At 48.8% G+C, this 25,216-nt stretch overlaps 1 protein-coding gene across 2 annotated transcripts in view; it reads right to left on the bottom strand.

Moving 5' to 3' along the window:
• Positions 1 to 1,532: 1,532 nt before the first annotated feature.
• Positions 1,533 to 25,216, bottom strand: part of PSMG3 (proteasome assembly chaperone 3) — a 67,035-nt gene continuing 43,351 nt past the window's right edge. For both annotated transcript variants that reach the window (XM_085629242.1, XM_085629243.1), the window contains one exon: positions 1,533 to 2,710. In XM_085629242.1, the coding sequence (XP_085485368.1) occupies positions 2,558 to 2,710 (153 nt within the window). In that variant the 3' untranslated portion in view covers positions 1,533 to 2,557. The remainder of the gene's footprint in view (positions 2,711 to 25,216) is intronic.

The following is a 25,216-nucleotide window of genomic DNA, read 5'->3' as shown; positions in this document are numbered from 1 at the left end:
CACAACTGGCGAAGCAATGTATGAGACACCCACTGTATTGGAACACCATGTTGGTGTGTGGTTAACGTGCTACCACAAGATAACTTATCAGTAGCAGGATATTTACTCTGGTGTGGGATAAGTGTGTACCAACTTTGAATCAACATTTACACTGAATAATACAAAGTGTTGTTTTTGCATTGATCACTGTGTGTGTGTCAGTCTCACCTCTCCTATCTTCTCTTGCGTCACTAAGCACTTCCTGTAGGTAGAAGGGTTTGCAACTCAAAAGATTACAAATAAATTAATCTTGATGCTAGGTATAAAAATCTCACACATATGAACTATGCCATTAAATGTGTTTTGAAAACAGCAGCAATATCTTTGGCTGCAAACCTCAGACTAGGCAGGCGGGTTCTTCTGTACACTTCCCCGAAGGCCTATTTGTTGACTCCCACAAGCACATGTTTTACATACCAGCTGTATTTGTATAAAACAGTCACACAGGGGTATACAAAGCATGTGTAAACCTACCTTGAGAGGCAGGAATGACTTTAACATAATTACAGATCACAGCCTCATCCAACAGATACCTTTTTTTTTTTTTTACATGAACTATGTATATCCGTACTTATTTAAGATCACACCTCCCATCGCTATCATTAAGCCTGCCAATATAATTTATATTCACATATTAGTAAGTTATTCATGTAGTAGACTACCAGAAGTAAGTCTACTTTTGAATGATAAAATTAATAATTCGTTTCAACCAAAAACTTAAGACTGATGAAAGAGACTGATAGCTGCAATGTGAAACACTGCCAGCCAGTCCAGCCTTTTTGCCACCACCCCTGCATGGTGAAGTATCTAAGTCCATTGTAACGATAAACCTGAAAATACAACTCAACGCAATTTGATATTGGCTAAAAAGAACGGATCAAGGTGTAATTATAAGGAGCCGCTTGGCACTATGTCAACTAAAAAAAAAAAGTATTGTAATATGCTAAATTCTGGGCATGTTAAGGTAATATTTTTGATAGTAGTCCTAAACTGACAACGAAGGCAAATATTGCATTATAAGGATGAAAGGTTTTTGGTACATCTGCCTTAGTTTTTTCCCAAATTTTGTTGTTGATTTCTTGACAAATTCAAACATAACGATAGCCTTGCTATAACTAGCAATGCCTTTCATGGTTTCCTTTTAATCATGGTTTCCCAATCACACTATCTATTGCCCATATTTAGATTTCTCAGCATTTCTCATGTTACCTCTAGGAGGGGGTTAAATCCACTCATCTATGACATCGCACCATGTGAATCCTTAATACCCTCCCTGGCCCCTTCGGGCATGCTGTATTAGTCCCTCTAAAGTCCCCGATCCTTCCAAGGCCACCCCCTCTTCCTTCATACACCACCCATTCGACGCCACCACCCATTCGACCGCCACCACCCATTCGACCGCCACCACCCATTCGACCGCCATACACTGATGCAAAATAGCACCTTGGAATTTGCATACAATTTTAACCTAAAAACTTCATGTGATAAAAAGAAACTGGAAAGTCAATATTTTATTAACTCAATCAATGATTCTGTATGTATTATATAAAAATAGTTGATAAAGTCGTCAGTTCATTAGGTTAAATGAGAGTCAAATATTTTGCTGCAGCTCTTCAATTCTTTTCGGAAGGTTAAGTGCCTCCGGTGACCTCTCTAGTCTGTTGTGGAGCAGGGAAAGACATTCATGAAGAAGGGAAGGTGCTGGGCAGGACTTAAACAAAAAACACAGCAACTAAACGTCAGCAGACCATACTGGCACTGGCTACAAAAACTAACTAAGAAGACAGCCACGCACACATTTAAACAATGCATTTTGGTAATGAATCAGGTGCTTGCCCTGCTTTCTCTGCGTCAGTTGTATTTCCATTTTAGAATTGTGCCTTTTAAGATGGTTGCTGCCTCCCCCTACACACAGTGAAGCAGGTCTCTTGCCCAGGATCACAGGCAAGTCCTTGTGGAACGGAGGGCTGGAGCTCAAGACTACAAAGTGCTTAATATACTTATGCATTTTAAAAGTGTCCTTTAACGTGATGACGTAGAGTGGATGGCCACACTCTACCTTCTGAATGAAGATTTTTAAGGGGGAAAAAATTAGTGCTTTTTTTTTTTTTTAATTCCCAATCTCTTTTTTCATAGCAGCTAAATGAGCGCCGCAAAGGGTGGTACAAAAATGGAATTGTTCACATTTACCCTTCACTACTCGAACCATACTTGAATGCCCACAACCATCAGAAATCGAAATAGGAGTTAATTATAATAGCACAGCATGCCATCCCTATCTACAGAGGTAAACAAAAACAATATAGCAAAGAAATGTTAAATTGTAATTTCAGTGCAAAAACTGTCAGTAATCCAGAGGTTGAGACTTCTGCAGCCACAGTGCAGTGCCCAAGGTTGCCGCCAGGTGGCACGCTGGCCTCCGCCTGCACTTGCTGAAGGTAATTCAGGACTAGGCAGCCTTCTCAAAGCATGAACTCGCTGGTCCCGTTCTGAGGCTCCGGGTGCTCCAGAGAAGTTCTCACCAGACCCTGCACCGCTCTATGACCGCCTTCACGGCCATCACCACGTCCGCGCTCTGCTCCTTTAAGGACAAGGCTAGTAAAACGGGTTTATTCCCAGACTCCTGCGACACAAACGTCACCAGATTCTTAGCGCAGACGTGTGTGAGAGGCTATCAAAACAAAACACAATAAGGCTGAATTAGAAACAATAGGGCAACAATATACATCGCAATTCCGTATTGTTTGCATACATTTTAAGTTCAAAAATAAGTATTTTATCACTCCGGTCTGCAGTAAGTAATGCCAGCAGAGGGGAACATCACTGTGAACTTTTCTATATTGTCACTGTCAGCGCACAAGTCCTAAGAAAAGAAGTGGGGGGACTAACCAGATTAGGCAGTATGCAAGTGAAATCATGATGCGTGCCATCACAGTGCATTATGTCACGACGCATGACATTGCACCCGACATCACGGGAAGTGACCTCACTAGAAGTGACATCACAAGAAATGACATCACAAGAAATGACATCAGATATTAAGACCTCACACATGTTTATCAGGTCTATCATGAGTACATTTGAGGCATTATGAGATTTAACAATAGAGATTTGGCGTTGGGGTTGTGGACCAAAATAAGGCGCAATCCTGACGCAAAATCTGGGCCTCAACTAACATTCATTTTTTTAAACCCTGCCACAAAGAAATTGGCAACAAGGAGAAGCATGGTAGTAGATCTGTTCATCTTAAATGGTTGCAAAGTCTACATTTCTAAATATTTGATTGGGTTAAGGCATCTGCTGTGAAGGTGCCCAGTAAATCTCCGTGAAAAGTAATAATGGTGCGAAAACTCTGGTAGCTAATGCACTTGCTGGAGAGATCTGTGTTTTGAGAAGTCCCAGATTTGAATCAAAGTAGTAGAGAAGGTAAGTGTGTCTTCTGCAAAGCACATCATCTAACATGCTGATGACAGATTTTTATTTTATGTAGCTAGTAAAGCGGGTTGCTGCTTTTAACACAGCGATCCTTTTGTTCCCTGCAGTTCATAAATTGTAATCCTTTTAAAAGACCACAGTAAGGTATGAAGGACAAGTGATTCCTACACCTTGTAACTCTCACTTTCTCATGTAACTCATCTTGTACATTGATTTACTCATGTACATACATGATTTATTGTCAATGTATGATGTGTATGTTACTTAAAGATCTGACACCCTGCATTGGGTTGCATAGCACTGTAAAAGGAATAAAATACTGCCACAGACCATAGTGCCAATATCGGCAACAGTTGTCACAAAACACATAAGTAAATAAACCACACGACACTGTATTGTAAGTGGAGAAATATTGCTGCAGGTTTATTAGCATAACCAATATGCAAACATGGTGGGTTATCTTACGGGCGATCCCAGGGCAGGTCAGCCCCTATGCTGCCTGCCCGTCTGATAAGCCTAAAGTCACCATGGCAACGCCAAATGGTGTATACCAAATATTGGAAGGTGCCACCCCTCCCATCCGTGGACCCCCAGTCCACTTGCTTACTCACGCCCCCCCGTGAGGGGTGGGCGGAGCATACATGGCAGCCCCCGGTTGCTCAGACCCACAACCGCCTGTCGGCTAACGGGGCGCCGTCGTTCTTCCAGGGGACAACGCTAAAACATCCCTGGGTATCCTGGCTTAGCACCCCGCGATGCTGCTGCATGATGTACCCCATGGTATGTGCAGACTCTGGATCGCCCTGTAACTCCTCCACAGCCTGGGGAGTGGCCACCGTCACTACCAGGGCCCCCCACCACTTGCAACCTGCTGATTGCCGGGCTTCTCCCAGGTCCAGCCAAAACAGGTCTTAACCAATACAGGACCGGAGGCCAGCATGCCCCCTCAGGACAGGTGCCCCCATCCTTTCTAAATTCCCCGTGGATTTTTGACTGAATTGACCTGAAACCTAAAATTAGGCGATGGTCCAATGTTGCCTTTGCCTGGCTGAAGAACAATACCTATGACAAGCCACTCCTGCCAGGAAGTGCCAATACGGGTGGAGTTAAGAGTTGACAAGCCCGCTCTACTTCCTTTTTCCTCAGTTATCTGAGTCTCGCACTAGTCGGAGTATGACCATCACCTTCCGACAGTCACCACCCTATGTGAAGCCTTGCCCTCCCAAATTTCTGCCAGCATACCAGGGAGCAGACAGGACAGCGTGACCCAGGGGGGGGGGACCAAAGCATAAATACCTCTCTATGATGAATACTGGGAATGCCACTAGTTCTCCTGCTACTTTGTAGCCCAGGTATGTTTCCCAGGAGTTTCCCCCCAATCATATGGACCAAATCGCCCCCGATGGAAGGCCACTTCCACAACCTGCATAGCTGCCAGCCAGTGCTGTAGGGCGGGAGAAGTTACCCGGTACCGATACTCACAGCAATGGTACCTGTTTCGTCGAACTCACGGACGGGCTACTAAGTGAGCAACAAGGCTCCGCCCTTGAATCCAGAGGTCAGACCCAAGCCCCTCTAGGTTCTGCTGCTTCACCTGCCTGTTAACATGAATCCCAGGGCAGACCACCGGCCTCCGTGGAGAAGTGTGGCTCAATGATTAGAGCGGCAGACCCTGATGCAGAGGTCTAGCCCGGGACCAGGGTTCAATTCCCCGCCTCGGCGGGTCTTGGGCTCAAAAATTCCACGGACCTGATAATTCTCGCCTCGGTGCCATTCCAATCATGGAGTCCCACTCTGCAACTCTGGGCAATAGCTTGCTTAATCTCCACAACGGCCCCCACAACGCTAAGGATGCCTGGCCTCCACCTTGGGGGTGCCCAGGAGTGGACGCCTCACAGGGAAAGCCAGGATGGGTTCCACAGCGGTATTCGTACAAGCGCCTTGAGAACCTTGCGGGTGAGTAGTGCGCTATACAAGTATCAATTTACATTTAACCCATGCTTGGCCATGCCTGAGCTAAAACACCTCTGAACAGCATGACAACAGGCTAACCACCAGCATTGCATTCTGAATGTTCCTGACACTGCCAAGAAACATGCGCATAACTAAAGCAAATGGCACCATGCCATAAAAGTATCAATTTAGCCCTCTATGAATGCAAAATGTGCTCTTGTGGCGATCCGTATTAGTGCTCCCTCCAAACCAGCAGCCCTAACCAGGCAACCCGCACCGTCTTGGCACTGGCACCCTCCCGCACCAGCTGCCGTAGAGTGCCTGGTCATGTGTAGCCACAACCTTACGTTTTATCACTGAAGTTATATCGGGGTATGATTACACTCATCTAACTCTACTGCTGGGTGCCCGTTGCACCATCGCAAGTATGTCTTTGCCTACTCAGTGTCTGGCTGCAAAGTTAGATGACATTGGCAGCCCAGTCCCGGGCGAAAATAGCAGCTTTACAGTTTCTGGTGCTATAGACGGTACCCGTAGCCTGATGGAACAGAATGCCAATCCCTTGCTCCTGTTGAGCCGAACCCACAACCAAATGCTCACCATGGTTCAATACCTTCCTGCTACTAATCATTTCCTAGCAGAATGTTGACAAATCTATGTTCTGCAATGGCACTACTTACCAGCCTGAACCATTCTGCCAGTGCCGAAAAGACCTTTCTCATGCTGCCTGGCCTAATCAATCTTGCCCTGCTCTAGAAGCACCCGCTTCAGCCCTACAGCAAACCCCAAACTGGCCCTGATGCGAGACAAACCATGCCAAAGCACACGGTGAGTGTAATAACTAATAGCAGGTCTAACAGCGTCAACAGGCATCCTCAGCTTACAATAGGAGTGATGGAGTAGGTATCCAGTGGGAATTAAGATGACAGCCTCCCATCTGACCAACCGTGGTGGGAACCACTCCTGTATATCCTAGTACAAATGGTCCCAAATCACCTGTCACTGCCTGATGTACGTGACCTAGGTACATGGTCCCTTTGCATGGCGGCATGCCATGGAGACCAACCTCCAATCCCCAATAAGTACCACTATCTCCCTACGCTACCATCTTGCCTGGCGTTCCTTCATGCCCAGATATACCATGCGATGGTTGCTCTCCTCCGTCACTTGACCCGACCACACCTAGAAGAACAAATGTACCAGTATTCATACCGGAGACCTGTAAATAAAATACCCGTAGACCGGCTGCATAACATGACCATAGTGCGTGCTACCCCCTCAGCTTTGCCTGCAAAATAATTGCTGTGATTCCAGGCTGAATCCCTTCCTCGTGTAAGTCCTGCACCAAGTAGGTGAGGACAGAGGGGCACTATAATTCCAGCTACCTCGCTTCGCTTGAATAATGGCCCTGCCACCATTTCTTCAAACTTTGTAGCCATTGGTACTCTACACACCTTGTTTCCCCCAATGTGGGACAGCAGCCCCACTGCTATAAGTCAGCTTCCTCCCCCATGTACCTATGGTTGTCCGGGCAGGGAAAGTTGTTTAATTGAAGCATCCTGAAAATGGAAAACTCATGAATGGAAACAATATGTATTGATGGAAGTTTCATGGTGTGGCCAAAATTGCAGTCACTGCACCCCTGTAGGTTGACCCATACCCCGCCCATCCTGCTTACTTGCGGAGTCCTATCCCAGGGACCATACCTGCTGACCAACAGTGACCCTTGGTGCTGAACAAACTATGCCCTGGTTTGCTTCGTATCCCCCGGAATTGCTAGCCTTCCACCGGGAGAGTGTGGAAATGGGCATGCCTGTATCATGGAGGTACTGGAGGATGATGTAATTTACACTCCTTGGGATAACCCTGCCCTTACCTACACATGCATTAGATTCGTGTGCTGAATACAGCAAGGAGCATGCCCAAGCAACTGGCCTTTGTTATGAGACCTGGGCAGGAGAGGACATGCGACATACCCCCTTATGGTTGGACCTACGCAGGGCCCAGCTGTGCCCACACACAAGGGAGATTATAGTACTGGCTTGACTATGCCTCTATGTTGCGTAAGATAAATGAGTCATCATTGTGGCTAACCGGCATGTCCTCTTGAAAATGCCTCCTTTCAGCACGGTAAGGCCGGGTCACCAACACTACTAGCCAAACTTACTAACGTTTTACACTCCCAAGCCCTTTCAGTGTAAATATTATTTGAAACAAAATGCACATGGAATACCTCCGGGCCCGTGCCCATCCCGATGAAGGATGTGCATTACCAACAGTGAGAGCCGTAGTCATTACTGTTGAGCCCGGGCAAAGTCAGGCAGATCATTGCTTCCCCAGGTCTATTTAAAACATTTACTGGAGGTACGGCGTACGTTAAGGACATCCGCAAAGCATAACCACCAGAATACGATGTTGGGCCGGTGGCGATGAACGACTTACACAAAAGGCTGGTAAAGCAGTGGACACTGAAAGATGTTGCACTTGGCCACACAAAGAACTCACACAATATGTCAGCCTGCCTGGCCCAACGCAGGCAATAACCGAGAAATCACACCTCCTTCCTGGCCAAGAGACATTGACGGACACAACCAAAACGGGCCCCTCACCCTATGCCATTGACCGACTCGGGCCCACGAGGTAGTCTGCTGTGGCGGAGGACACCTCCCCCCGATGGATGCGGTTTACACATTACCCCTTAAGGAGCATTGCCTCCAAGGTGGCCGACTCACACACATGCACTCCGAAAGCTTTCAGCCCGGTAGAACTCACGCAACGTCCACCCAATCTCTAAGACAAGCAACAGTGCCATGACATATCAATGCATGGAAGGAGGGCAAATCAACCACCGCTAACACAAACCGCAACCAGGGACATATGACCCGTCTTTGAATGCACAGCACATGTGGTAAACAAGTTTTAAAGGCATATTCATTGTCCATTCACCTTCAGAACTCCAGCATGGCTATTATGGGGGTGCTGCTGCACACATACACCCTGCATCCTGCGCGTACAGGCCGGTTTTGGCCACAGACTCAATTTGTAAGGCAGGAACAGGGAAGATATGTCAAAGAGATGCCTGTCTTGACTCTCGCCTCCTCCCGGCCAGAAGAGGACCGGCTTCCCCGGGCAGGGCCTGCACACCTCTCCGAGCGCTTGCGTGCTTGGGACACCGCTGCGTTTCCACGAGGCTTTCCCAGATCTCTAATAATGTGGGAGAGCTAAAGATTGTCCTTGGATATGAGTGAAACTCATCAAGATTAACAATATGTATGTGGACTCTATGAGTCACACCATGCACAAAAAGGTCTACCAAATGTGATACCTAATGAAACTTCACCGCACTTGTAAAATAAGTGAAACATGGCCACAAGAAGCGTCTTCCGTGCATCCATGAGGGACCAGGGTGCACCAATGGCTGGGCCTCCACTGAGAGGCTCTAACTCCCACAGAGCGTCCTGGAGATGGCCATCTCAGTAGAGGGCGTGGAGCAAGCACCTCCACAGCAAAATGCACCACCCTCCGCGCAAAAACAGACCCGAGAATCTCCCAGAGCATTTTCCAAGCACGCAAATCATAACTGCGTGAAAATGCCGGTTTAGGCAACATCTTCATTTGCCCCTTTGTGCCCCCTGCCACGAACTTCCCTGTGCAAGAGTGACAGCACCATCAAAACCAGCGAGGAGAAAGGAGTGCGCCGGAGGTGGAGGAGTCTGCATACTGAAAAGAAAGGCAAAACAGGTGGGAGACTACCGATTTCAGGGCTAGTCTCCCACCTCCCGATTCCTGCAAGCAACACCCGCTTCCTCTGAAGTTTCCGCTGACAGGGTATGGTAATGTGTAACGTACTCCTTCTTCCAGCAATAGTCAGAGTGGCAACGCAGAGGCTAGAAGGGGTGAAAAACCAACAAAGCCTCGCACAAGGAGTGGTGGGGGTGTTGTATGCACTGCCAGCAGCCTGCCAGGCCAGTGCACCACACATGCATCACCCTGTCTCTGCCTGCCATCGTGCTCTGTGCTTCTGGAAGGTAAGAAGTGTGCACTTGCGTATCAAAGGTCCGATCCCGCAGCAGCCACTTCCAAAGCCCACACATGGCAGAACCCGATTCGAGGCCTCAATCTCCTATTATTACCACTTGGCTCTTCTGAAATATAGGCATGAATGAGCACCTAACCCCCTCCTACCACGGCCGGGGTCCGGACCGGCAGTCACCTGGCATAAAAACCTGCTACAACACCAGCCAGAGGACAGCAATCAAGGACAAGCCGGGTGCAAGCGAGCTCCAGCTCGCTGAGCCCCGAGGCGGTCCGCTCTGCCAACACCTAACCACACTCTCGCGACCCGCCTGGCCCGCTGCCCCTGCTGTGTCCCATTACCCTGCAACGGTGTAGGGGGGGGGGGGGCCACGAGAAAGCCGCGACATCGTCCACCATAGGACGCGCAGGCCTCTCAACGCAAAACACTGTCCCCATTGTCTGCTGCGCCATGCCTGGATGGATGGCGCCCATTGCCTGTGCACCGCACTACAATCTGCAGGACTCTGAGGGTCACGTGTATAGCCTAGAAACACCGCAAGATGCGCGGCACCGAGGCCCAGGCTCTTGCCCCTCAAAGCAGCGAGAGGCACCACCGCACCCCCGGACCGGAGATGTCCAAATCAGCAAGAAGCCAAGAATCGCGGCACCCGCTAGGCGTCCGGGTAAAGGAGTCCCACCTGGCAGAGCCGCCACACACACCAGCTGTGCGCCTTCTACCGCAATCTACCGGACCTTCACCCACAGCAGGGTCGCTGCAGGCGGAGCACACACCCCCCCGGGACACATGCCACCGCCTTTAAGAGGTTGCGGGAGAAGGGGCCGCGCAGACCCGGATGCCCTCACTGCTCCCCTTTCGCATCAATCCCTACTGACCCCCGACAGGCGTATCGCGACCCCCGGCATGCGCCTGCCAGCACGCGCGAGTGGCGCCAGTGTCCCACTTGCGAGGCCCAAAACCAACATGGAGGCTCGGCCGGGACCGAACAAGTGATCTTAGAAATAGGCCAAATACTGTAATTTCTTATTCCAGGGCTTATATAGCGCGAACCTGAGCCGAATCCAATCAGGTATCGGAGCGCCCACATTTTTTTTTTATTTTTTTATTATTAAATATCGCGCTAGCTTGCCCAAATCCAATTAGGTATCAGAGCGCTGTACATGGCACCAGTTCCGTTACAAGGGGACGCACCTAATTAAGTTGTTGGGCACGGGAGGGTAGTGGATGCCCAGCATCACCGGAAGTTCAACGAGGCGAGCAAATATAAGTCTATTTTATACACATTGCGCTTCTCCCACCAAACCTGGCGAGACTCGAACACCTCAGTGCCGCCTCCAAATCCGCCGGTCTAACCACTGTACTATCGGCACCCTGCTAAATATATAGCGCGACCCAAAGGTATGGAGCGCTTTGCATAGCACCGTATTTACCTTACACATTCAGGCATAATGTTTACACTCCCCATGGCAGGTACTCTGCCTTTGTTGTTGCATATTTATATAGTGCGTACTCGACCAGAAGGTATTGGAGGGCTATACATGACACCGTATTTACATTGCACATTCAGGCATATGCTTTACACTTCCCATGGCTGTTACTCTGCTTTGGTGTTGCATATGTATATAGCGCGAACTCGGTCCGACGGTAAAGGAGCGCTTTACATGGCACCGAATATACATACACCTTCAGGCGCGGGGAAACTAAGATTTGCCAGCGATAGCGCGTACGTGCCTGAGGCCACACCGCCTCTCACTATAATGCTTACGCTGAGGCCCGAACCTGGATTCCCCAGATCGAAGCCGCCCGTCCTGCCCACTGGGCCCCCATTCCACACACTAGGGACACCGGACATGCACGCGACCTCGACGGTCGCTCTTTTTTTTTTTTTAAGCACCAATGTCAGCAGCGTAGCCGACGGACCACATCTTCTCTTCGACAAATTAATTACGCTAACTTCCCTTCCTAATCATGGGTGGCTGCACTTGCAGGACTCGCACCCGTGACTTGCAAAGTGAACATTTACCCAAGAAATGCCCATTCAAATCATTGAGAAGTCTCTCTCCCATTCAAATCATTGAGAAGTCTCTCTCCCGAGATCTACCTGCACAAATCAGGAGCCCTAAGGCCACAGTGACTCAGATGGCCTGCGATGCCCGACCGATGAGCCACACATGCGTGCCCCCACCCCCGCGCAACCTCCCAGGCCGGCGACTTGGGCCTGGCTCGGCGCCCGCACCCCCCCCCCCACGCAAGTGGTATTCCGACCACAGGGCCCCGTCGCCTGGTGATGCCCAGGGACAAGGCTGGGGCGGGGAGAGAAGGCAGGCGAACTCACCGCAACGTGAGCCTCCGAGGCGCGCGACGATGGAGCTGCGACCGGCAAGGCGAACAAGAGGGCGAGGAAGGGGCGGAGACAGTATAAATACCCCTGTCCCCTCCCCACCGGAAGTAGCCATCTGCTTGGGTCTCCCCTGGCAGGACCCAGGGACTAGACCTCCCACCCCTGTGCCTTCCTGTGGCACTAAGGCGGCTGCCCTTTTAGGGGGGGGGGGGGGGGAGCTGCTGCGCAGCCCCCCCCCCCCCCGGGCAGCCTTACAACTCATGAAATTCTTACAGTGCATGCATCTATTATATACAGGGATTTAACACAGGCACAAGCCACAAAGCACGCCTCTCTTAAGTACTGTGAAGAGATAAAAAGCTGTGTGTGCCTTGGAGTCCACTCAGTTGCATTTGCTTTTAAGTGCGAGGTTCCAGGCCGCCTCCAGTCAGGATATTAAAACAAAAGGAGGCCTGATGGCCCCTTAACTTCCGCCTTTATCCATGTCCCAGCTGGAGGTGAAAACAAGCATTTACAATGCAATGGTCTCGGCATTGTTAAAGTTAGAGCTATTGGCATTGCTCATGACATTATTTTTGTTTATGTTTTATTTTTTTAAACATTTAAAGAAACGGCATTGTTATTTACAATGTCAATAGCTTAATGACTCTCAAATGCGAGACCTATTGCATTTGCACCCACACACAGAGCCACCCACACACACAGAGCCACACACACACAAATAGAGCCACCCACACACACAGAGCCACCCACATATAGAAACCCACACACAAATAGAGCCACCCACAGAGCCACCTACACACACACACAGTTATTAAAAGGTGTTTATGATGGCGTGACAATCGTCTGCTCTAAATACACAAACACAACCGGTATAGCCATTCACCGCAAAGCACGCATATACACACATCCTTACGAACACACTAATATGCATAGATGAGTGCCCACACAAACACAATGCCCACACTCTGGAAACTCATACGAATGAAGAGGCACACGCAAACATCTCCTTACCACTTCCTCCTTTCCTTGCCCGTCTACTGTATATAAAATGCGTGCAGGGGGAGCGGGTTTGGAAAACATGTAAGATATTAACCCTTCTTGTCCTCTTCAATCATGAATTCAATTCAAAGTATGTTTTCTCAATGCAATACTTCATCCAGTCTTCAGATTTCTTTGAAGGGTGAGGAGGCTGGAGGTGGGTTTGTTCAATGCTTTCAGCCGTCAGAGGTGTGCCTACAGTTTCTATGAGGGATTGCTCCAACCCTCCTATGCCTAAAAAGTGTGTAAAGTGTTCAACCTCCCCATATGTGTGCATGATAACAGAGTAATGCTCCCTTTCTTTCTCCCACAGGGTGCTGACAACGTGAGGGGGATGTTTCACCCATCTATCCCCAAAATATGTACATGTAGGGTGCATCAATAAGGAAGAGGGGTGTTTTAGTAAAAAACCCTCTTCCTTACCGATGTCCCTATATGTACATATTTTGGGGATGCACAAAGCAGGTTAGCTCTTTTCTCCACAGAGGTGTGCATACAGTGTGTGTCTATATTTAAAGCTTTTTATATAGCGCGTACTAGACTCAAAATCAAAGAGCTTTACATAATACCACATAAAAAGATCATAACACAATAAGATGATTAGAGGGGGGAGGGCATAACTGTGAAATAGGAAAAAGGTAATAATTGACAATCCAATAGAAGTCACCTTGAAATCTTCCCACCTTAATGTGCTAGCCATCCCGGTTTTCACAACCTAAACGAATCTCTCTGTAATGGGGGCCAACATCTGAATCCTCTCCCTGTCCCTTTCAGATTTACCAAGAGTGAAACGGATTTCAGGAAACGTCCCCAAACGTGGCTTGTTTCTCTGTCTGATGATTCCTGTAGGCAATCGACCGACGGAGTTTTAGGTTCAGCTTGCTCTCCTCGGTTCTTCATACTACATTCTTATGTGCTAGGTGGTGGTTTACTGTGTTTGTTGCTGTCCTAGCGCCAGGATGCTCAGTCATGAGTGACAGTGCGCTATAAATAGCTCCTAGCATATCATATCATCGGCGCTGTCCGTTCTCCTGTGGCCTCAGGCCACCATGGAGTCCATGCCCCATCTCCCAGCACACGGACACTGGACCCAGTCTGGTGCCTGGGATTATTGTAAAGGAGAGATCTGAGGTTCCATAAAGTACGCACCCGGACCCGATAGAGGGTTACCAGTCGTAAGTCATGTGTGCCTCGTGCATTCGTAGGTGGGAGTTACACAGACCCTAGTTTAGGTTTTTTCTAATCTCTGTATATTGCTCCCTACGTGAGCAGCCCAGTACAAATGTGTGAAGATGTATGTAAAGCCTGTGACGTAGGTGCACTAGTGGAGTAACGCAGGGCACTGCGGAGCAGGAACACCTTCTCCCCCTCCCCCCCACCAACCTTTCCGGGAGCTCCAAAACCTTTCAGGGGACCCCCATCCAGGCCAAGGCCAACGAACATATGTGCAGTCTCGGAGATTCCGGGGTCCCTCATCACTTCTGCAGGGCAACCCCCATCATTTTGCCTTACGCCACTGAGGTGACCTTTGACCTTCCGTTGACCGCACTAGTAACAACACTGGTACTGCGCCACGCTCTTAAAGGAGCTGGCGCATAGAAGCCGCATTTCACGGCTTGGCGCTGGTGCTCAGTGCAAATAGCAGAGATTGACTGAGATGCTGGAATCTTCTGAGCAGCGAGTTGAACATTTTACAGCTCGGCTCCTTCCGCTCACACTGATCAGCCAGGCACTGAGGCGTGTTTGTCTTGCATTACATATTTGTTCAATATATTTTATTAAATGGCGCAAAAGAATATTTCGGGAAGTGTTCCGTTTTAATTTGGAGAACACATCTCCTCCGTCTGTTAGCAAAAGCCCGGTAACTTTGTTTTAATGTTCATTGTTTTATTAATTTGTCAGTCGAGAGAGTGGGGTAGACCTGGAATGTCTTCCAGCGCACGCCGTCTCCAGAGGGCGGCTTGGCCGTTCGCCTTGATCCTTGCTGGTAGCTGGCCCCGCCGCAGTTTCCCGGCCTATCATGGCTGTGGGCCGGGCCAATGTTTCCTAATAATCCTGTCATTATAGGCTCCCGATTTTAGCATCTAAGGGAGCTGGGGGCGTTGGAGTGAAGGGGCTCACTTAGCCCCTGGTGGGCGGACTTCCAAGCAGAGTCCCAGCCGCTGGGCTCTTCCGATTGGAGCAGGGTCAAGACTGATTTGCATATGGATGGGTTTTAAGTGAAAATGAAATGCATGGGGGACAAGAGTGTGACGAGTAGGAATGCTAGCAAGTGTTTAGACGGATTACAAGCCTTCTTCAATCCCATCTCATGTTGTGTTTTTGATGTACCGGCCGAAGTGGCAAGGGTATGCCATGGGTTCTGTGCTCAAGCGCTTCGACGCCTTGTCAGGGGTAGTAAGCGCTATATAAATGCAATTACAATACAATTGTGCCGCTGGAACCAAGCTACACACAGCAGGCGAGCCCCAATCAGAGCTGCTGGACTGTTCTCACTCGAGCAGGGTGATTTGCATATGGCTGGTAATCTAAGATAGCATGCTGGGTAAAAGACCCCAGATGAACATTGGCCCGATCCGCTCAACCTACAAGCATGGATAAATTCAGATATGTAACCATGCCTCGTCTGTCTTTTCTGTCTAGCCTGAAAGTATAGAGGATGTGGCGTAACAGCTAGAGCTGCCAACTTTGAAACTGGATTCGAGTCTGGCATTAGGCTCAACATCTTGTGATTCTGGCCAAATCACTCAATCTCCCCGGTGCCTACCAAAATGAATGTGACCTTCTATAATGTAACTAGCCCAAATGTATAGCGCTCTTGTACCTTCGGCTGGAGTTCCTGCTATATACAATAGCATAAAGAAATAAGAAAGAAAAACGCCACTCGCAGTAGGGAGTTTCAGATTAAAGATAAGGGTAGATATCGGTTAGGCTGCACTGAAGGGGTGGTGAAGAGCTGTTAGGCTTTATTGAGAGGACAGGGGCTGGATTAGACCGAGTTTGCCCTAGTGGCTGATGCTGGACCTAGGAGGCTGCACTACACTGCGAGGCTGGGCTCGTGGTGGAGGGGAAGTTGCACAGTGTGGACAAATGGGCACTTTATTCTCTGAGGAGGGGGCAACCATCGCTACGGAGGAGTGTGGCTGAAGTGTAGGATGGGTGTGCATCGAGAGGCTGGACTGGTGGTGGATTGAGCAGGGGCCTGTGATGGACTATGAGACAGGGGTGGACAGGAGTGGGGGATTGGAAATAGTTGGAAGGACAGGGCTGGAGAGGTGAGGATGGGTCTCCATCGACTGAGCCGGCGTGGCTTGTTCTGAAGAGCCCCTGGCCGGCCTAGACTCTAGATTGCCTCGCCGCCTGAGGTTAAGGCTGCCTGGCCTCCAGGATCTGCTCCGCGACTCGTTCCTCTCTTCCGCTCCCGCCGCACACGCTGATGACGTCGCAGAGTCCTTGGATACGACGGTTGCTAGGGGCGGTTAGCGGCTGCACTCTGGGCTGAAGTTTGAAGGCGGCTTCTGCCCTCGCCCTCCCCACCCAGGCACCGGCCCCATGGACGTCTGCGCCCGACCCCTGCAGGTGCCCCCAGAGCTGGGGGTGTACGCCGAGCAGCACCGGGTCTGCGACATCATACAGGTGCGGTGTGAGGGGGCGTGGAGGCTGAAGCGAAGGACAGGGGATGGGAAATACTTGAGCTGAAACCTGACAGAGATCCCCGGGGGCGTGGGGAAGTAGAATTGGAACCAAGAGGCGCTGCGCAAGTTCGGCTCCCAGAGCCTGCAGGGGGCCCTAGACCGGCCCGAAGCAATGCATAGCGACGGCGAGGAGGAGAAGACCTACCTGGGCACGCATTTTCGTCCTAGACCAGCCCGAAGCAATGCAGAGCGACGGCGAGGAGGGGGAAGACCTACCGGGGCACGCATTTTCGTCAACACGGAATACAGCCCTGCATCGCACTACCAGCGTGTCTTGCTCACGCTGCCTGCACGCGCCAGTCGGCTCTCTGATTGGTTGACAAGGTCCACCAATCACAGTGCTTATTTGGTAGTTGCCAACCAATCAGAGAGCCGACTGGCGCGTGTAGGCAGCGTGAAGACATGCTGTCTTGTGGGCGTGTAAGGGGCGGGCTGCTAAAAAGCTAAAAGCAACAAACAAAAAAACGCCCCCGAATCCGAAAAGGACGGGGCCTGTTCGGAGTGACAAACCTCTTCTCCAATGGCTGGCCAGCATTCAAGAGGCCAGCCAATGGAGAAGAGGAGAGAAGAGGGGCGGGTTCAAGCCCCTCTTCTCAAAGTCATTAAATCTCGCGAGCGAGACTGCGCAAGCGCAGCCTTCGCTAGCCGAGACCTAAAAAGCCCCCCCCCCTCACTTTGTCGTCGTTGCTGGGAATCGAAAGCAAACAACGTACAGGCGCTACTGAACGTGTCCGGTATCTGAAAATTACACTGGGTCAAATCAGGCACGTAACACAGGCCCCGCATCCCCTGCGGGGGGGGGGGCCTGGGCTGCAGGGGGCGTCCTCTGCAAGGTATAGGCCTGAGAGCACCAGTTTAAATCCGGAGTGGGGCCCCTCCAGGTGCCTTGAAGTGGGGATACCTCGACTTTCGTTACGCCACTGGATCAAGTTCAGCATACTTATATGGGGCCCAGCTTCTTTGCAGGGGGGGCAGCGTATACCCTGTGATAAGAGTGGGTAGAAGCCGTGTACCTGCGCCCCCCCCCCCCCTCGACTTGTGCCCTGGTCAATGCCCAAATAATCCCGAAGTACTGCCAATATTTAACCGATGGTGGCAAGCTGAAAGGACCAGGCTAGTCAACCAGAATTCCCAGCTTAAGAAAACGAGGGAAGCGAACAGGAGACCTCCCTTTGCAGCGCTGGCTGCCGGCACCGCTCGTCTTCAAGGCGTGGCGATGTCCTCGAGTTTGTCTACTGAGTGTCGACGCGAGGCTGCTGGGATGCTCAGAAGTTACGTAAAATTTCACTGAGCAAAAAAAGAAGTGTAGCGGAAAAGTACACCTCCCACCATGGTTAAAACGCCTGCTTTCATTCAACAGGTAACATAAAAACACCTCTGATGCCTTTCAGAATGTAATTAGCTTGGTTTCATTTTTGTGAGGGGTAGGTTGGCTAAAAGTCTTTCCAAGGCCTGGGGCAAACCGTATGCGAGGCAGGCCCGGCTCTAGGCGTGGGCATCTGGGAGGGCCCTGAGGAGGCACGGGTAGGCCAAAAGCAAGAGTGGGGGTGTCCAGAGTTTCCCACGTCATGGGTCTGCCATGCTGGATGTGAGCTGTATACCAAACCAATTGCCAGGCTCGGTTTACTAGAGTTAACTGAGTATTACTATGGCTTTAAACCTATGCGCTTGATCTCTTCGGCTCTCTCCACCTCACCCTCCTTTCACTTTGCCTCTACCTCCTCTCTCTAACTTCAGCCTCCTTTCTCTCCACTTCACCTTCCTGTCCTGCTCACCTCACTCTCTTTTTCGCACACCTCAATCTCTTCTCTCTTCACCACATCCCCCTCTCCCTCCACCTGTTTCCTGCTATGGCCTTCTCTTTCTAAACTTCACCCCCATATTTCTCTCCTCTCTTTTCACCATATCTTATTTTCACTCTCTTATGACCTGGCAGACTCTCACTGAGTCAACTTACTCTCACCCCCCTTCACTCTTCTCTTTCCACCTCACTCTTCGCTCCCTTCCTCGCCCTTCTCTCTCTCTCGCTCTCTCCCTCGCCCATCTCTCTCGCTCTCTCCCTCGCCCATCTCTCTCGCTCTCTCCCTCGCCCATCTCTCTGGCTCTCTCCCTCGCCCATCTCTCTCTCGCTCTCTCCCTCGCCCATCTCTCTCTCGCTCTCTCCCTCGCCCATCTCTCTCTCTCTCTCTCTCTCTCCCTCGCCCATCTCTCTCTCTCTCTCTCTCTCTTCCTCGCCCATCTCTCTCTCTCTCTCTCTTCCTCGCCCATCTCTCTCTCTCTCTCTCTTCCTCGCCCATCTCTCTCTCCCTCGCCCATCTCTCTCTCCCTCGCCCATCTCTCTCTCTCTCTCTCTCTTCCTCGCCCATCTCTCTCTCTCTCTCTTCCTCGCCCATCTCTCTCTCGCCCATCTCTCTCTCTCGCTCTTCCTCGCCCATCTCTCTCTCTCGCTCTTCCTCGCCCATCTCTCGCTCTCGCTCTTCCTCGCCCATCTCTCGCTCTCTCCCTCGCCCATCTCTCGCTCTCTCCCTCGCCCATCTCTCGCTCTCTCGCTTCCTCACCCTTCTCTCGCTTCCTCACCCTTCTCTCGCTTCCTCACCCTTCTCTCGCTCTCTCGCTTCCTCACCCTTCTCTCGCTCTCTCGCTTCCTCACCCTTCTCTCGCTCTCTCGCTTCCTCACCCTTCTCTCGCTCTCTCGCTTCCTCACCCTTCTCTCTCTCTCTCTCGCTTCCTCACCCTTCTCTCTCTCTCTCGCTTCCTCACCCTTCTCTCTCTCTCTCTCCTCACCCTTCTCTCTCTCTCTCGCTTCCTCACCCTTCTCTCTCTCGCTTCCTCACCCTTCTCTCTCTCGCTTCCTCACCCTTCTCTCTCTCGCTTCCTCACCCTTCTCTCTCTCGCTTCCTCACCCTTCTCTCTCTCGCTTCCTCACCCTTCTCTCTCTCGCTTCCTCACCCTTCTCTCTATCTCTCGCTTCCTCACCCTTCTCTCTATCTCTCGCTTCCTCACCCTTCTCTCGCTCTCTCGCTTCCTCACCCTTCTCTCTCGCTTCCTCACCCTTCTCTCTCTCTCTCGCTTCCTCACCCTTCTCTCTCTCTCGCTTCCTCACCCTTCTCTCTCTCTCTCTCTCTCTCTCGCGCTTCCTCACCCTTCTCTCTCTCTCTCTCTCTCGCTTCCTCACCCTTCTCTCTCGCTTCCTCACCCTTCTCTCTCGCTTCCTCACCCTTCTCTCTCGCTTCCTCACCCTTCTCTCTCGCTTCCTCACCCTTCTCTCTCGCTTCCTCACCCTTCTCTCTCGCTTCCTCACCCTTCTCTCTCTCGCTTCCTCACCCTTCTCTCTCTCGCTTCCTCACCCTTCTCTCTCTCTTCCTCACCCTTCTCTCTCTCTCGCTTCCTCACCCTTCTCTCTCTCGCTTCCTCACCCTTCTCTCTCTCTCGCTTCCTCACCCTTCTCTCTCTCTCTCGCTTCCTCACCCTTCTCTCTCTCTCGCTTCCTCACCCTTCTCTCTCTCGCTTCCTCACGCTTCTCTCTCTCTCTCGCTTCCTCACCCTGCTCTCTCTCTTCCTTGCCCTCTTCTTACTACTACTCGCACTCCTGGCCTTCCACCCCCCCTGTTCTCCCCCTTGACATCCTCCTGCCTCTAATTCCTCCCTCTTTCCCTCCCAAGTCTCTGCTTCACATTCTCTTCTCTCAACCTCACCCGTCTCTCTCTCCACCTCATCCTGGACTTTCCGGCTCACCCTCTTATGTCAGCCTCCCCTTTGCTGCTGCCTATGGGGTAATGATTTAGTGCATGTAAAGGAATGAGGGGTGTGCATGTGCCTGTGTGGGTGAATTGGTGTGCGTAATCACGCCTGGCCCTTCTCCGCCTCTGCATCTGTTCTTCACTGGTGAAAATAGCTTTTGTGTTGTTGCTACTGTAGGGAGATGGTGACATTAATTTTTTGTGTGTCCCGCTTTCAAAATACCATGCACCCTACCTTGTGGGCTACAAGGCCCATGGAACAAGGGGTTACTTCAGATTTCAAAGAGAGGTCTTGGTCTGTCAAAAAGGGTTATTTTAATAGGTTGCTCTGCAGGTTTTAAGCAGTCGGGTTAGAATGGTAAGCCTGGAACCAGGTTTTGCAGGTCCACTCTGTGGATCGCATAATAGATGCTGCAGTCCACAGATAACATTTAACTTCCAGGCCATAGGTGCATTTTCTAGATGATATAGGCAGGCAAGTAAAATGTGCCATTTAGGAATAAGCCAATTTAACCGTGTTTAAAGGGGAAGCACAGGCGCTTTACTCCTTCTTAGTAGGAGTAAAGTGTATAGAATTCAAAAACCAGCAAAATACTTTCTAGGAAAAGACAAAAAAATCTGGGGTGACCATGCAGAAAAGGTAGATTTCCTACACCGTCTCACTCCTTATCAGAAATAGAAGGCTGGGTAACAAGCTTTGAACTTGTGAAGCCACTGATTGTAGGAATATCTCTGCAGCAAGTGCATTAGCCCAGTATAGTACCTTCTCTTATCAGTTCATGTGCCAAGGAGTAACAGTAGCACTATAAACAGGGCATTGGAATTATGCAACGGGTAGGAACAATTATTCAGCAGGGTTGACTAAATTATGCAGCACAATGTGGATTGTAACACTTTATTATTTTGTCATTTTTTGCACATTAACACGGTCTGGAAAAAAGTTGAATCTCAGTAGTACCAGTTTAAAACCCAACTACAGCATAACCAGCCGAAAGGTGACCAGTAAACCTTTGTGAAGGTGCTGCCACTGTGCAGCAACATGTCACTGCATTTTTAGTGTCTTTTGATCAGTTTAAGATGGCTTTTTGTTAAAATCGGCAAATGTATGTGGCAGATGTGACAACTCCATAACTAAGCATACAATTCTGGTCAGAATTGCACAATTTCTGTGGCTTTGACTGTAATCCATTTCTTTCTATTCGTAACACAAAAAGTGAGAATTTGATGGGAGAGAATAAATGCGCAGTCACGGGTGCCTCAAAGTGGGGTGTCGGTTTAAAGTGCTTTTAATTATATTAGCGAGCTTCGCCTTCTGCGAGCAAATCAGAGATTGAGTAGGCAGGACAACGGCAGCACATGTAGCCAGTGCTGCCCTGGAAATGTTGCCATTTCTTTTCTTTACATAATAGACACTTGCACTGCTCCTTCCCATTGTGTATCTTGTGTTGTATTAGTAAAACTTGACAAGTCTTTTTACTTACGAAGAGTGAAAAATGTTGCCAATTTCAGTGTTTTTTTGCTCAATATAGTGCCATTAACAGCATCACCTGAACTATGCAATTCTGCAGCAGCAGTGTATTCTACATAATTATGGATTTGCCACATTTGTCAGATAATCCATCAGCTGCTGCTGTTGTTTCTCACTCAGAAGGATCAAAAGTTACAAAAAATGCAGCGTCATGTTTTGCTGCATTGTAAAAGGCCCTTCCCAAATGTTGATGGGTCATCTTTCAGTTGCTTACTGCTGTATTGTGGTGTTAAAGTGGTGCTAATAACATGCAACTTTCCAAGATAGTGTTAAACTGGAAAAATAATGAAGTAATACTAGGGAACTGGAACATTAATTATTTTTATTGTGTAAAGCGGGGACATCTCAACAACTCTATATGGTGAATAACTCATTTTCTTCTGGTCTCCAGCCTAAGGAGAGAAGAGACCTAAAAGTATGACGCAGATTAGCTGGAATGACAGCACAGAAACTTAAGAGATCTGCTGTTCCAAGATGAAAATCAAGAGTTTACAACAACTACCCAACAGCCAGGGCACAAGTTGGGGGTACACGAGTGCAGAGTGCACCCACCCACTATTTTCACAGGGTGGACACTGCCCAATGTGCCAAGAAGTTGGGCCTAACTAAAATATACTGAAATTACCCTGGTGTAGGTTTCAGACACATTAGACAGTTTCAACAGCGCCTGTACTTTGTCTGCTTTAGTTCCACACAGCAATGTGAAGGTGGGGAGGGGAGCTTTCTTATTTTAAATTCCTGCTGGACCAATACAAAGGCTGAAGTTAAGGGGTCATCAGGCCTCCTTTTGCTCGAGTATCCTGGGTGCGAGCTATCTGGCCCTCACACCTAGATGCAATGGAAAGGAAACGAAGGCACACAGCTCTTCACTTCACAGTTACTTAAAAGATATGCTTTCATCTTTGTTCATTTCCTGTATATAAAAGATATGCATGCATTGTAAGAATGTCAGATGTGTTGGTCTGTCGCACTATTTATGCAAATAACAATTTACGTACCACTATTTTTTTTTTATTTCTTTTATAGCGAAACTCACCCCAATGTAGGGTTCAGAGCACATTACATCATACGTAAATACATTGAAAATAAATCATATGCGTGTAAATCAATGTACAGGATGTGTAACAGAAGACAGTGAGGGTTACAAGGTGTAAGAGTCACATGCACTTCAAAGCTCACTGTGCTATATTAGATGGATTAAGATTTATGAACTACAAGTAACAAATGGATCTCTGTGTTACAAGCAGTAACCCACTTACCTAGCTACATAAAATAAAAATCTGTCATTTGCATATTACACATTAACGGTCTATGATACTTTGATTCAAAACTGGGGCTAGGCAAAACATAGATCACACCAGAAAATGTATTAACCTCCTCAGTTATCTTACCATTATTATTATTCCCTGAGATTTACTGAGCACACTTAGATCTCTGCAGCAGGTGACTTAACTCCATAAGATATTTTACAATGCAGACTCTGCGACCAATTAAGCAGAACAGTTTTACTGCCACATTTATCCTTGCTGCAAATTTGTCTTTGGCAGAGAATTTCTTTTTAAACAAAGTATAAGTTGAGGCCCAGATTTTGTGTAGGGGTTATGTCATTTTTTTGGCACAGCCCCAACACAAAATCTTACTAGTCAAATCTTATAATAGGCTCATGTACTTGTGATAGAACTGCTAAAAATACGTCTGAGGTGTTAAGGTCTGATGTCACTTCTTGCGATATCTCTTCCTGTGCTGCCACACGCGATGTCATACCATGATGTCACTTGCATGCTGCCCAACTTGGTTAGTCCTCCCACTTCTCTTTTTTTTTTCAGGACTTGCGCCCTGCCAACAGCCATTTAGGTATAAACACATGGGTGATCACTGATGGATTCATATATACAGCTGTAGCAACCCATAGTCGACAAAATGGGTCAGCGTGGTAAGCACTCACTGCTGATATCCGATATGACTTGCAGGTCTCAAGTTAGAATTCCCGCAAAGTCAGCTCATTCTTTTACCTTTCAGTGGCTGTTGAATTAAACCAATTAACAGTAATGCCCGTTATTAGTAGTGCTTAGAAACAGCAAAAAGTTTGCCATGAAAAGATACAAATACAAAACAAATTATTATTACTGAATGGCTCTTCTGCAGAGCTGACAGTGCCCAATTCCCTGGTTGCTAATTCCAATCGATTTCTAAGCCACATCTACATTCTTAGATGTTTAGCAGGATCACACGGGTCCTAGCGCTCAAAAGAAGAGATTTAACTGACGGAATAGTTGTACCCTTCTTGTATAGCTACACCTAAGCTGGCCTTTAGCATGAAGAACATCCAAAACGCATCTATTCAAATATCACTGCTGACACCGAGAGCCGTTATACGCTGAACCAACACAGAGGACGACACGGTCTTCCTGTAGCCAAGGGAGCCAGGTCTAGATGTTCCAAGATGGCTGCCTGGAGCTTTGTCTCACAACCATCAGCTGTTGGGTAATACTGAGGTACGATACACATTGAGCTGGTATTCCTCAAGAGCTGGTGCAGCGTACGCTCATTGATACAGATTTTATGTATAGCTTTCAGTCTCCTACAATATGCTCCTACTGGCAATGATACAGCTTCAGTTAGATTGCCATCACTCCACTTCCCCATCACTGCCTCTCCTTCTACAACTGACACTTCAAGCTGCTTGATTCAGAATGAAAGAGCCATCTATGGACCTGAAAGAAAGTCCCAGTTGTGCATGCTTTAACGGCCAATATGTCAATGCTCCTTATCAAGTTCAGGATAAACGATACAGTTCCGTATGAAATACAGAAGCGAGAGCTCTTCATGCCCTAGCAGACGCATATAGACTTCTGTCTGCAAAATTATGAGGCAGCTGTACAGCTGAGCTCCTCAGCCAAAGGAGAAAATGCAAGTCAACGTTGGAACAGCAAGTCAACGTTTGAACTTTATTTAGCTGAAACCAACTGCAAAGCATAACACGATGGCTGCCATAGGAGAGAAGTTCCCCTGGGGATACTCCTACTATTAATGTTGTGTACTTAGGACTCATTGCACCAAGGGGCGTCTCCTAGTTAGTGTATTGAACAATCCATTGGCAAATACAGCTGTTGACTTTCTCACAACTTTTCCCAATAGGTAACATGGAATATCAATATCACCTCTGTGGCTGGAGGACAAATATGTTAAGTAAATACCTCACGGTCCTCTGGAAGGAAGAACTTGTGGACCAACGACAGCTATGTATTTAATAAATATAGTGCAGCAGTCGGTTTTAAGTAGACAAAAACAGTTTTTGTTCCCAGTGCTTCACGCCACCAGAATGTGCAAATGTGCTGGCAAATAACACTAGAGACCCAAAAAGGAGGGAATATGATCAATATTCTTTGATAGTAATACATCAAGGGC

This window comes from Triturus cristatus, chromosome 10 (assembly GCF_964204655.1).
Source record: "Triturus cristatus chromosome 10, aTriCri1.1, whole genome shotgun sequence".
NCBI classification, from domain to species: Eukaryota; Metazoa; Chordata; class Amphibia; order Caudata; family Salamandridae; genus Triturus; species Triturus cristatus.
Note: the sequence above shows the minus strand (reverse complement) of the source record. Positions and strands in the feature narration are given on the sequence as shown.